The sequence below is a fragment of the Streptopelia decaocto genome (genome assembly GCF_964273445.1).
Source record: "Streptopelia decaocto genome assembly, chromosome: 1".
NCBI classification, from domain to species: Eukaryota; Metazoa; Chordata; class Aves; order Columbiformes; family Columbidae; genus Streptopelia; species Streptopelia decaocto.
The window spans coordinates 44,381,692-44,394,632 of record NC_138663.1 but is presented as its reverse complement, the minus strand read 5'-3'; the positions used below and the strand labels follow the sequence as shown (position 1 = coordinate 44,394,632).

General features: G+C 40.1%; 1 protein-coding gene across 16 annotated transcripts in view; it reads right to left on the bottom strand.

The window, feature by feature from the left end:
- ANKS1B (ankyrin repeat and sterile alpha motif domain containing 1B) overlaps positions 1 to 12,941 on the bottom strand; it is a gene marked incomplete at both ends in the record, with an annotated part of 433,162 nt that overhangs the window by 45,435 nt on the left and 374,786 nt on the right. For 8 of the 16 annotated variants that reach the window (XM_082076086.1, XM_082076094.1, XM_082076095.1 and 5 more), the window contains 2 exons: positions 2,838 to 3,017; positions 8,208 to 8,315. The exons of 4 other annotated variants lie outside the window; for them this stretch is intronic. In XM_082076086.1, coding sequence (XP_081932212.1) covers positions 2,838 to 3,017; positions 8,208 to 8,315 — 288 coding nt within the window. The remainder of the gene's footprint in view (positions 1 to 2,837; positions 3,018 to 8,207; positions 8,316 to 12,941) is intronic. 4 more of the 16 variants (XM_082076099.1, XM_082076090.1, XM_082076100.1 and 1 more) reach the window with 1 other exon arrangement.

The following is a 12,941-nucleotide window of genomic DNA, read 5'->3' as shown; positions in this document are numbered from 1 at the left end:
AACAGATTTAAACCAATGTGCTCACTGTTTTAACAAGCACTGGTTGATACCTGTTGTGAAGATCAACATGCTTGATGACTCCCATGTAAAAGTTTCGTGAAAACACAGGCCATAGTAAAGGTGGAAACATCACATCTCACCTTTTTCTCAAAATATCTTCAGATTTTAAACTGAGGCTAAAAACAGCCTTATTCTGACATTTCTGAAATAAAATCAGGTTCATGAAAGCAATACCACAAATAATCTCTCAATACCGTGTTGGCCTCTCTCTTCAAGGCCATAAAAATACTTGTGAAGGACACACCTAAATCCCGTTCAAAAAAAATCACAGCATCTTTATGCACATCTGTCTATTATGGCATCCAATAAACATGCAGATTCATACAGCAGCATGCAAACAGCCTAGCAAAGAAAGGGTTAAAACAATGAACATCCTCAAAGCAATTCCAATAATCACTCTAGATTATTCTGCTTATGAGAAGTATTCTAGTTGGAAAGCAGGACCCATATCAGCTCAGAACCTGTTGTTGATCTGACATAGCCAAAGGAACCTGCAAACTGCAAGGAAGGAGGAAGTTGCTAAATTAAAAAAACATGGAGCAGAAGGCTCATGTTAAGAATCAGTTGAATCTCCTGCATTTTCCAGAAACAATTATTTTACCTTTAATTTCAAAGGCGGCTTTGAGGAAAAAAATAGAAGGAAATATCATTCATTTTACCAAAGCACATATTGCATAAAAAATAAATTTAAAAATCTATTTTTGGGCTAGCATGGTTGAAGAAATCCCTTATAAGCCCCCTAATGGGGTGAGTCCAATTTCGCGAGAATGATCACCAGAGGGAGTCATTGACTTTCCCATTAAAGTCAAAGGGACTTTTACACACATTGGGAGTGCAGAATTTGAGGGCAGAGCAGAGGAAGACTCCAAACTGGCTGGAGTTCAGAGACTAATACAAAACACTGTTTTATGGATTTCATCTGAATCCATTTTCCCCTTTGGAATCTTAAAAGGCTGACTGCTATATTCCATGGTGAAAGTTAGAGGGAAGACACTGAAGTCATTCATTCGGTGGCTACACACTCGCCCACACCAAAAAAAAATCCCAGCATTTAATTGGTTTTAAAATGGTTTGGAGTGGTGTAAGTACTAACTGCTCAGTTTTCTCTTTGGATGTGCAACGTATCACAGGCCTCCTGGAAAAGCAATTTTTAGCAGCCTAAAGAAAATGTCCAGGTGCCATCTTTGAGTGTCTTGAGAATATGAGAACTTCAAAGAGAGTGAAAAGGGGATACGAAGAAGTGATTGCATGTTTGTGTTTTGTTATGTTTTTCTTCCCCTCCTCAGTGCTAGTGACTAAGAGAGGAAGTGAGAATAGAGATTTGTGAACCAAGTGATAAAATGAACTAAGTAGATGAACCAGTCTACTCAGCCATGAGCAAGAGGGCATTTCATGCTCAGATACCTTCAAAGAAATACTTTCACATTTGGAACTGGGCTTTTCCTTGCTGGACTTCAGCTCAACCTTGTTCTTGCCACAAAGCCCAGCAGACTTTGGTTTGGGAACAAGCTCATTCACTAGGCAACTTTCCCTTTAATTCTGTACAATCAGATTATACAACAGAAAATTGGGAGATTAAAAAAGAGCAAGGAAACAGCCCCACCCAGCCAAATGCAATTTAACTTCCCTAGCAATGTCCTCTGAACAAATGGAATTCAATTTGTTTCTGTGTTCCCAGGTAATAACTTGTTTCTGTATTTTGCTTGTTTATTTAATTACTACTTCTTGTTCATGCAATTAGCCGAGAGACTGTGGTCTTTTATTCATTACGTTAACCATAAAAGTTTTTTGCATAGCTGTTTCCATTTCAAGGATGGATTTTGGACAAAGGCTCTATTTCGGGCTGTGGCTGTGAACCACTGGGAAGCCTCTTGCACGGCAGCGTGCAGCAACCTGCTCCTTGGTGGAGAGAGTTGCTCCAGGAACTGCACTGGCTGCCCATTGGCTTCTGATGGCAAATCAAAGCCCCATGTCCATCATACGCTCCAAAGCACTGCACGACTTAAGACCTGGCTGTCTTTTGCCATACATACCACCAAACAACAGCTGAGTTCATCCTAAGGCATTTTTGCCAACAGGCTGTCCAAGCTTAACTTTATTGCCCTTTAGAACAGTACAAGGCATCACTCTGGTCAATGTATCCTTGATTTAAAATTATCAGTACCCATATTGCGGTTGGATGAAGAAATTTAGAGATGGAGACTACCTTAGGTTTTCTTTCATGAGCAGTTTGATTGAACATCCAGTCGAGTCTAGTGCTGTTGCAATGCCCAAATGAGTTGTTGCACAGTTGATTTTCTTTTTTTAGCACTCAAGATACATGCCCAGATCACAAGCCTTATCAGAATGCTGACCCTCTCCATTAATAAAGGCAGCAATCACCCCCACCCCCCCAAGTCCTCTGAGTTTCTGGCAGTGAACTGATGTCAGCTTATTTTTATGTAGGTTGCTCAGAAACTGAGGAATCTGCACCTTGTTACAGAAGCAGGAGGTAGAGTCAGTGCCAGCGGGAGTCTGCATGCTCTGCTGCGCGGCAGGCACCTTCATCTCAGCCTCCAGGCACCTAAACACCCCTAAAACTCTACCTCCCAGGAGAAACTGTACACCAACTTACATTATTTAAAAGGTAGAGAACTGAAACAGACAGCTTGGAAAAACTGTCGATATTTGTAATTTACAATTCAGCCTTCACATATGACCCATGGCTATGGCTAGGTTTAGTTCTGTAACCAATGGCAGCAAGGTGCGGGCTTTTCACGGCATCGTTTTAATCCTACCTGTGCCATCTGCCTCTCCAGCTTCGACCGGGGAATATCATCAAAATAGTTTTCATTTCTTCTTCTCCTTGCATCGCCCTGCATGATAATGTGGGGAACGTCCAGGGAGCCACCAGTAGTGAAAGTGCTTTGGCTAAGTGATGGAGACAACTGAGGAGGAGTGTGGTTACCGCTGGGTTCCTGGACAGAGAGGAGAAAAATGCAGCATAATAAAGACAGCATATTGCTGACTTCAAACCACATGTTTTAAAGTGTATTTGAATTATTCATACTAAAAAAAAAAATAAGGAACAATCCTTGAAGCAGAGGTTACTGTGGATGATTGAGATTTGCTACCTAAGGTGTAGAGCCCACGTGGAAGGAAAAATAATTCATTATTTACACGAACTAGTGGCAAATTCCCTCTCAAAAGCCTCCTTGTGTAATATATACTCCCTTCTAGGACTGCTGGAGAGATAAAACAGTGAGTTACTTCTTGTCAAGGCCCAAATAAAGCCATGATTTACGACTAGCTATTTGTAAGATGAAATACATTCTCACCACTTCTGAGCAGCCACTCTGAGCAGCGAAAGTGATTTGAAAGTGATCTGAACTCTAGCAACATCTCTTGCTGGAAAAAAGAAATACACGAACATTTACAAAATATGGACACTTTGTCTGCAATTTTTATGGGTCTCGGAGAACATCCGTTTAACTTGAAGTACTGGGTATCAGAAACAAGCTAAATACCAATTCCTAGAATGCATGGAAACATCAGGGTACAAATATTTTACCAGGCTTTTCTTGTAATCCATGCTGAACTGTGACCTCGTACCAGTCAGCGTGCAAATACCACAGCAAATTGATACATGAACTCTATCTAATAATCAGCTAAACACGGCCTCCTGATGATACATTTTACCAGGATCTGCCACCACGCCGCTCACAGCCAGGCCCTGTTCTCATGCACATCATATCACTTGTTCAAACCCCAGTTACAAACACTGGTTCCCAGCTCCACTGTCCAACACTGTCTCAGAGGCTGCAACCAGCAGGACCAGAGCTACTGGCCAGCCAGTCTGCACACCCACCATCCCAGTGCAGGCTGTAAAACTCGGTCATCACAACTGGATGGGGAAACATGTTCCCTTCTCATGATGCAGGTTACTGGGCTCAATTTCTCTGACACTAGAGATTTCTCCAAGAGTAAGTTATTTGGAGGCAGAATGTAGTCAGAAGCATGTTTGCACAGCGCAGATCTTGCCTAAATTACCTACTGCTGTAATACCATATTTCAATACTGAACAACAAGAAGGGACCTAATTACTGAATGAGAAGAAGCAAAGACCTGCTCTGATGTGCATGAAGGGTAAAAAACCTGCCTTTTTATTTAAAGAAAGAATTAAAGTGGATATTTTGTGCATGATTACATTGAAGCAAACCTAATCCTGAAAAGCATCAAAATACTTTACTCCATGCTGTTATGAAACAAGATCTGGTGTAAGAAATCAGAGAATTGTAATCTCTTCCAAATGGAAAGCTGCAATTCTCTGTATGCATTCAAGTGATAGTAACATCTGATGTTAATATTTGAAAGGCAGGAGTCTATGTGACATTATTCCTTACAATCACAATAAGGGATTAGTATTTTCCATGTTGGTTTACTAAAATCAGGGATATTTAGTTGTTTAACGATTTTTAATTAACTTGGATTTTTTTTTGTTTTAATTCCCTAGCTTTCTCATGATCTGAGACAGGCACTTGACATTTCCTAGGGCAAAGAAAGCAGTGTTTTCCTCTTAGGAGTAGTCTTTTTCCCTCCTTCACAAAAATCCACCTACATTTGGCCCAGTTAAAAGCTTCTGAAAAGCTGTTATCTGCACACACTCTGGAGGTTTGGTGAGGGCTAATATCTAAAGCCTACCCCCCGTTCTTCCACAAGGGTGTTGTTCTGCCCAGTTCTGGCTAGATGGTGCAGATGTCTCTGCCCTGAAAATAACCTGAGTACAGGGGTAGCACACAGGATCCTTTCTAATGTCTGCTACCTGCCCCTCCAGCCAGGCACATAACCTCTCCCTGATCCAAATCATGATTCACTCACTGTTCACAGACTGATATGGCCATCAGTGCATCAAAGTGACAGATGACCGTGCAATGAATATACAGATTACAGCTCTCATTGAGCTTTTCATATTTTATCAAACTGCATATAAAAAGGAAATTCACTCAGAAATCTATATCGGAAGATTGCTGGCAAGGCAATACAGACAAGAATTACAAAGTCAAGAAATAAAAGAATGATGGTGCCTCTGCATAATGGAACAGTATGTAATTGTATGATTTTATGCTATTTTCTCAAAGTCGTTCTTCACAGCACAGATGGATCCTCAACTGTGCAGCATGTTGTCATACACTCAGTGCTGTGTTATCATTAGTTATCGTGTAGTCAGTATTTTATTCTCACTGCATTTTGTGGCCCCAAACCCCTTCCCTAAACTCTATTCAAATCCTGCTCTGAAGACAGGATGACTAATATTGGCATTTTCATGACGCTCCTAAGCACTTTATGAACATCAATCAATTTATTTTCACCACACCCTGTGAGCTCTTGCATCTTATAATCACCACTTCAGCAGAGGTGGGGGACCTGAGACACACCGACAGAGGTTAAAAGAATATCAGTCACTTTGGATGCCCAATTACAATAACTATTGCCTGATTTTCCAAGTGCTTGTATTCAAAACTCCACTTCTAGTGATCTAATTTGCAGCACTGTGTGCTCAGCACTTGCGTAAATCAGACTCGAGACTCCAGTCAAATATGCAGAATGTCAGTGACATACAATTAGTTACTGTTTATGAGGCAATTACCTAAATAACTTAGCAAGCGTTATCCAAGGGCTCTGGGGCAAAAGCAGGTGTAAATCTGTATTTTCATAGCTACATCTATTCCTTTAATCATGAGTCCCTCTCCCATTCTTTCTTCATTCCTCTCCCTCACTCCATACCCACATTCTCATCTCCTTTACACTCTGCACGGATGCCCGTGCAGGTGCTATCACATACTCAGTCCCACGCTGCAGTTAGTCACCAGGTATTCATGTCATGTTTCCAACCTGTTGTGAGTGCATGGATACGTGCCCTGCAGGGATGCCTGAGCAAATATTTCACTATCAAAACCTGCTTCATCCCCACCTTTCTGTCTTGCTGGTCACATAAAGCTGGAACCACACAGGTCAGGGCTGGAAAGGAGCTTAAGAGATCCCTCCCCAGGCTGCTGAGGTGCACCTTGTGCCCCACAGACATTTGTCTAACAGTTCATAAAGGAAGAATCCTCTCTAGCAAAGGCTTTCTTGTCTTAAACCATCATTATTATTGCAATGCTTCTTCAAATTTCCAGTGTAAATTGTCATTCCTCAAGTTTAAATTCCAGCTTCCCATGCTGACCAGGTGAGGATGGGGTTCTATCAATATGGATACTGGTCCTGTAATTAAAGACTGTAACACACTCAAGGAAGGAAAGCCAGATGGCATAAGTAACCTGAGATCCAGCACGTGCTAACTTTCAAATATATGGCTTTGAAATCAAATAACTTTTCTGTAGTACACAGTTATTTTGGCAATAATATATTTTGTGGAAAATCTTATGTTTGATGCTTTTCCTCATTATTTAACAATTTTTTACTTTGAAATATTTTAAAAGACAATACAAAAAGAGTTAAAAAAGATGAAGTGTTAGCCATGCTTAGGTCGACCTTGCAACCTTAAAGGTAGACTCTTTAAACTATCTTTTCTAACAGATATAAATAAACCTTCCAGTAGCTGCAGATACTTTATCTAAACCAATTTTGAGGCTAAAAAAATATTGCAAACTACACACAAAACACTATGTCCTCATTTCATGTGAAAGGGCATAGTAACAGCTGATGGGATAGAAAACCTTAATCAAAACTCATGTCCTCCTCTTTAGGATTCTCTGTGAAGACTCCAATACCATGAGGTGATGAACGACATTTAGCATTTGCCCGCATCAGTAGCTCTGGCTGTGGAGCAGCAGACTACTTTTTATCACTTTGACTACAGATGGAGGACATCCAGTTTTCTCTTCACTATTAACAGAGAATATACAGTCCTAACCAATAACATGGGCTGTGGAAACTTTCTCAGCAGTTGAAGAGGAACTAATTCTCCAGTCCAGAGCACTGAAAGTATTGAGCAATAACATGCAACTTTCAAACGATTCCTCTTTCCCAGGAGTGTTTCAACACCTGCCATGCATCAGGAAATCATTCACATAATACATCAAATATCAAAGAAAAATATCTGCACATTTATGCAATGTGCCTTAAAGCAGGATATTATAGACCTATGAGACCTTTTTAAACACAGTATTAGGAACAGTCTGAATTTGAGGAGGAGAAATATATGGCATTTGAAAATAAGCAGGGTAAAAACAGGCTGGTCACAGAAATTGTAGGTGTATGTAAAAATAAGCCCTCATTCTGTCTTTCTCTTTTTCTCTTTACACTAGGAAATTTAACTTGTGAGCATCGAGACTCTCTGACATTTGGAAATTTAGTCCCAAATGAGACTCCACTCAGAAATGCAGTCCCATGAAAATAATCAGATCCAATCAAATGCAAAAGGTGTGACCTAAAATATCAAAATAAAAAGTGTTGATATGAACTCCCTTGGAGAGAACACAGTAGGAGTGGATCATCAGACCACAACTCTGTAAGGGTAACAGACAGCAAGGAAGCAAAGGCATTGGATTGGAGAAACTGAGTGAAGGTGGTTTAATGAGAGGAGATTAAATCTGGTCAAGTGTGGAAAAACCCCAGGGATATTGCAACAAGGTTTCTGAAAGTGGGAATGCAACTGAAAATTAACAACATGACAAACTTCTGATACACAAACATTTTAATAGCATTTCTGTCTCAACAATTTCAAGAGGTTTTCCTTAAAGAAAGCATAAAGCATATGTCTGAAAAGTACAAGCATTTGAAAACATGAAAGAAAAATTATAGTTCTCCTTCTGCAATATTGATAGCCTAGGCTGAGATTCCTGTGGGCAAATGTAGACATACAGCTTGCACATACCTGGTCCTGAGCTAGTTTCTTGAGCAAAGAAGATAAGCTGGTATTTCTAAGATACTACTTATCCTAAGGTAGACATCTGAAACGGGTCAGATGAATCACCCTGTAAAAATGTCAATCTATCTCTGCTGGCTATACAGGGAGGTGTAACTGAGAGGGTCAGCATAAGATGTCTACACTGTAAACTCCTGAAGTGAGTTGAATCCCACTCAAAGTAGCAATTGTTTTCACACGAATGTTAGGAAACACTTGCTGAATTTTTGAGAAACATGAACAAATTTTCCTGGGGACTCACCCTGAGGGTTATTGACCGAGGTGGTTTCTGAGGAGGATCTTCGTGAAGCCGGTCTCCCAAAGATGCCAGAACACGCTTCCGGTGGCCAATCAAGCTAATTTTTAAGACCTGAAAAAATAGCAAAGATATCTCATTAAAAAGACCACATTGCAATGACTAAAGGAAGATCCATTCAGAGTGAAGCCATTTTCTCTTTAAACCTTTTAACAAGTTAGTCCACTACACAGGTTAAGCAGACAGAGAGCAGTGTGAAGTAAACAATCAGCAGAGAAAGTGAGAGGAAAGATCAGAGGAGAAATCCTATAAAACAAAGGAAAAAAAAAAACTAAGCAGGTATAGATTTGGAAAACAGAAAAAAAATAGGCTCAGAAATGAGTCAGGAGGAAAGGAAAATGAAACGAGAAGGCAGCAGAGCGGGAGTAAAACCAAGGGAAGAGGAGGAGGAGACTGGAGAAAGAAATGTAGAAGCGCAGGCAAATGATGAATGATGAGGATTAAAGGTATTCACAGGAATGGGAGGAATCAGGAAGAGAGTGAGGAACAGCCAGAAAATGCTTAGAGGGGGCAAGATGGGAGAAAAGGAACCGCACAATGAATAAATGTTATCACTTTAAATCTATTCACCATGCCTTTCACGGGTAATCTCCGAATGACATAACAGTTTGCATTATTGTGTAGAATCATCCTTGCATAAGAAACACAGGACAGACAAATTTTGTCCTGAAGATCTATTACTATTACCAGACGCAATGGAAAAAAAAAATCTCTGCTGCACAAAAACATGACCATCAATGGACAAGTTCAAATACCTTGTGCTTGTCCAAACTCCAAGAACACTTCCAAAAACGTTTTCCAAATTTACTGCAACTATTCCCCATTTATATCTCTCCATGTTCCTACTATACACAAAATCACCACCACTCTCAGGAGAACAGAGAGGTCAGAAGCAGAAAGTTGGAAACTTAAGCACTAGTGGAACAGAAGTCATATTTTGATGCTATTCTTTAATGGCTACAATGGCTTCAAAGTATAAACCAGCCATAACTGTAGATGCAAGCCTCTGCTCTGCAAACAGCAGTGTCCTCACATAACTCTTCCAGACTGTAGATACAGTTCCATATACCAGAGCTGCCTCCATTCCCTTTCAGAAGACAGTACTTCCCACTATATTTAGGACCACCGTGTGTCAACACCCTTCCGTCAAGAGGAACTTCTCACTCAACCTAGAAAAAGTAATAGTCCCCCAAAAACCCTGAAAATGCTACCTCTTAAGCGAACAACTACCTCAGTTTAAGCAGTACAAGTAAGAGCTACCATTCATGAGAACAAACAAACAAAACCCTCAAACCCCAACAACTCTCCCAAAGCATCTTTTAGATCCAGATACCTCAGGGTATGGTACAGCAACATGCTGCGTTTATTTTGGTGAGTGAACTCCTGCCTATCCATGGGCACATGAAGTTGCACACACTTCCTCTGTTGGATGTCTCTGTGCTATCTGATACCATTGAACATCAAGAACATGTTGTTTGCTCACAACTACAAAGTGATGGGCTTTGACATGAAGATCTTCCTCCGAGAGGCTGCTGACAGGGTTGTTGCAGAGCCTGCAGCCCAGCAGCAGGCCCAAGCTGAAGAGCCTCACAGGCCTGGCTCTGTGCTCCCCCATTAGTCTAAATCTGGAGAAGCATGAGTGAAGCTGAGAAAGCACAGCACACGCAAAAATGCCGGAGGCATGCAGGAGACTTAGTTATGTATTCAGTTTATACTGAATGCTGAACAGAAGGGCGCACAGTTTATCTCCGTATTTAGCTATATGAAACACGTGAACTAACTACAGCTGCTTTAAGCATTACTCAGGTAATGCATTTCAGTGAACTTTATTCTTTCATAATGCTTCCCTGTCATCGAGAGCATTTACCCAGAGATTTTCAAGTCAAGCTACAGTTCCTAGGTTGTTTCGAGCTCCTCAGTGCCTTGACTGCCTTATTAGCCTACATCACAAAGCAATTCTCTGACTGCCTTATTAGCTATATCACAGAGCAATTCTCTTAGACTTCACAGAGCTGTTCAACAACAGGAGGGAAAAGGACACGAGTCTTGAGGGACTTTACACATAAGAGATCAGCAGACGGGTCTAAATGGTTATATTATTTCAACAACTGCGCCCAATTTGAAAGCAACACAGATCTTTGAACTCCGTAAACACTGCTATGCTTATTCCACATTTTGTTTTTTCTGCTAAAATGGTGGTCACCCCAAATCTGAAGTGGTAGGGATTTAAAGATGCAACCTGCAGAAATATATGGTCCTCAGCCAATGGGCAGATGTACCCAGTCTCATCTGGACCACACTCTCTGTTAACTGAAGACAGCTGTGCTCTTCTGGAAATGGACACCCTAGTAATTTTCCTACTTGGAAAACCTATCTTCTGAAACACTGCTGTATTTGAGTTCTGAGAGTTTAACAAACACATTGAAATTCTAAAAACTTGCTCTGTGATGGATTGTCCTTGACAGTATTTATCAAAAATGTCAAATATCATGAATATAGGTCAACAGTGTGCAATGGTAAAGTTCCCTAAAGCAGTATTTTAGAAATACCTTAACACTGTGTATCAAATAACCTTTCAAAGTCTGGCACTTACCTAGACCGCAAGTTAGTTCCCCATGAATATTTTCCATATACCAGGTAAAAGTGAACATATTAACACTGAACTATAAGGACAATCAATACAATGCGCCTAAGTGCTATGCAGTGAAGCATTTTGACAAATGGATTGTAGCCTACTTCATATATGACAACGAAATGAGTTTTGCAGTGTGGCTGCAGGAATCAGCTACAATATGTCATGAAACTGTTAAGAGTAGCTTAAGGCCCTCCACAACCTGCTGTTTTGTTACTGGGACAAAAAAAAGCATGTACATGACATGCCTCTTTCCACACCAACAATAGCATACCCACAACAACAATAATGCAACTCCATCTCATATATTTTCTCATGTTTGAAGTTGTAATACAAGTGAAGGAGAACGGATAAGTCATTTGTCCAAAGAAATGATACATGCACACAAATTTAATCCTATTTTTACCTCCATATTCTCCAATGATTAGCATACAAAATGGAATTCCACTAGGAAATGTAAGAAATCCACAAATGCAACCAATGCAACACTTTGCATTCAGATTTCTGACTTAGTTGACAGATGTTTTAAAAACCAAACATATGTAGCCCAGTAGCTCCCTGATGACTGTATATGTGCAGATGCTGGAATTAACACATTATTCCATCTAAAACTGAGTGTTATTTCTGCAACATTCTTCTGCCTGATCTTTTTTTCTGATTGAATATGATCCAATACTGTATTTTCATAATTATTCTTCATTTTTTTAAAAATGGGTATTATAAAGCTTGCTGAAATTTAAGACATCAGTTAGCTTTCTTTTGGAATAATCTGGAAAGTTATTGTATGGGGTAAAATTAGTACCATAATAGTGCAAATAGCAGTCTGGACTAAACATGCGGTGGCAATCAGACACCAGGAACTAGCTACGAAGTGGAAAACCAGAGAGTGATCAGAGTAGTACTAGTAATCAGATACTTCAGAATTTCAGAATAAAAACTGGTAAATACAACCTAACAAGCTGTGACATTCCTATGTCTCTATGTAAAAAGCCTGAAACACTAGCTAAATTCAATTTTATTAACCATTTTACTGCTGGTCATATTGGAATTAACTCCAGGTTATCTGGAATTGCAGGTGAAGAATATATTAATACATACCACTTTCCTGCCACAATGCTGCCCCACAGGGCTAATCCTAAAACACAGCAGTGCCCAGTATATGCAGGCAGCAAGCCCAGACTGACCAGTACAGCTCACCTGACCATCATGACTGGTTTAACTGAATATTTGAGAGTGGATTAAATACAGTTGCTATATAAATTTCCAGCATGGACAGTTGTCCAAAATTTTGCAAATCCTACCCATGGAACTGCTGTCAGTGACCAATAGTTACCAAAAAAAAAAACAAAGTTGAAAGAGCTCCATATCCCATATACACACCAAGATTATATGGTGTAATAACTGGCACATTTTGAAAGATAAATTTGCCTGAGTCAGCTATAATATTGGATGCCCAGTGGTTTACCAATACCAGACACAGCCAAATTCAGTCCAAACCATATTAATATTCTGTTGCATTTTTTCACATAGTGATATGTTATGCTCTTTCTCATCCTGACTGCAACCGCTGATTCCTTCCAACCTTAAATTATCACAAACCCTTGCCATTTTTAACAGTGCAGGGATCTTCCCGTACAGCCCTGCACAGCCAGCAAAGCACCGGCTCATGAAAACAGAGAAGCTCTGAAGGAGGTGATCAGAGACGTGCTGCAATTCTGCTCGATGCAAGACTTCTCTGCTTTCCCCAACTGCAATGGAGGCGATTGTTTATTAGGCATACGAAGGAACTTGTAAGAGACTTATGATTTCATATCATAATGATATGAAATATGCACCATTATCCCCCTGAATTAATTATCTAACTGGAAACAGTACTCAGTTGTCTTGGTGACAGCATTTCACAGAGATAGATGACTGCCTTGTAAGTCCCATTTCTATACATTATCACGAGGAACTGACATCTGTTTGTTATCCCCCCCCTCAAATCTATAATTTAGTTGTGGGTCTTCACTTTAATGCTACTGAGAAGTCAGAGGCCAAAAGTCTTC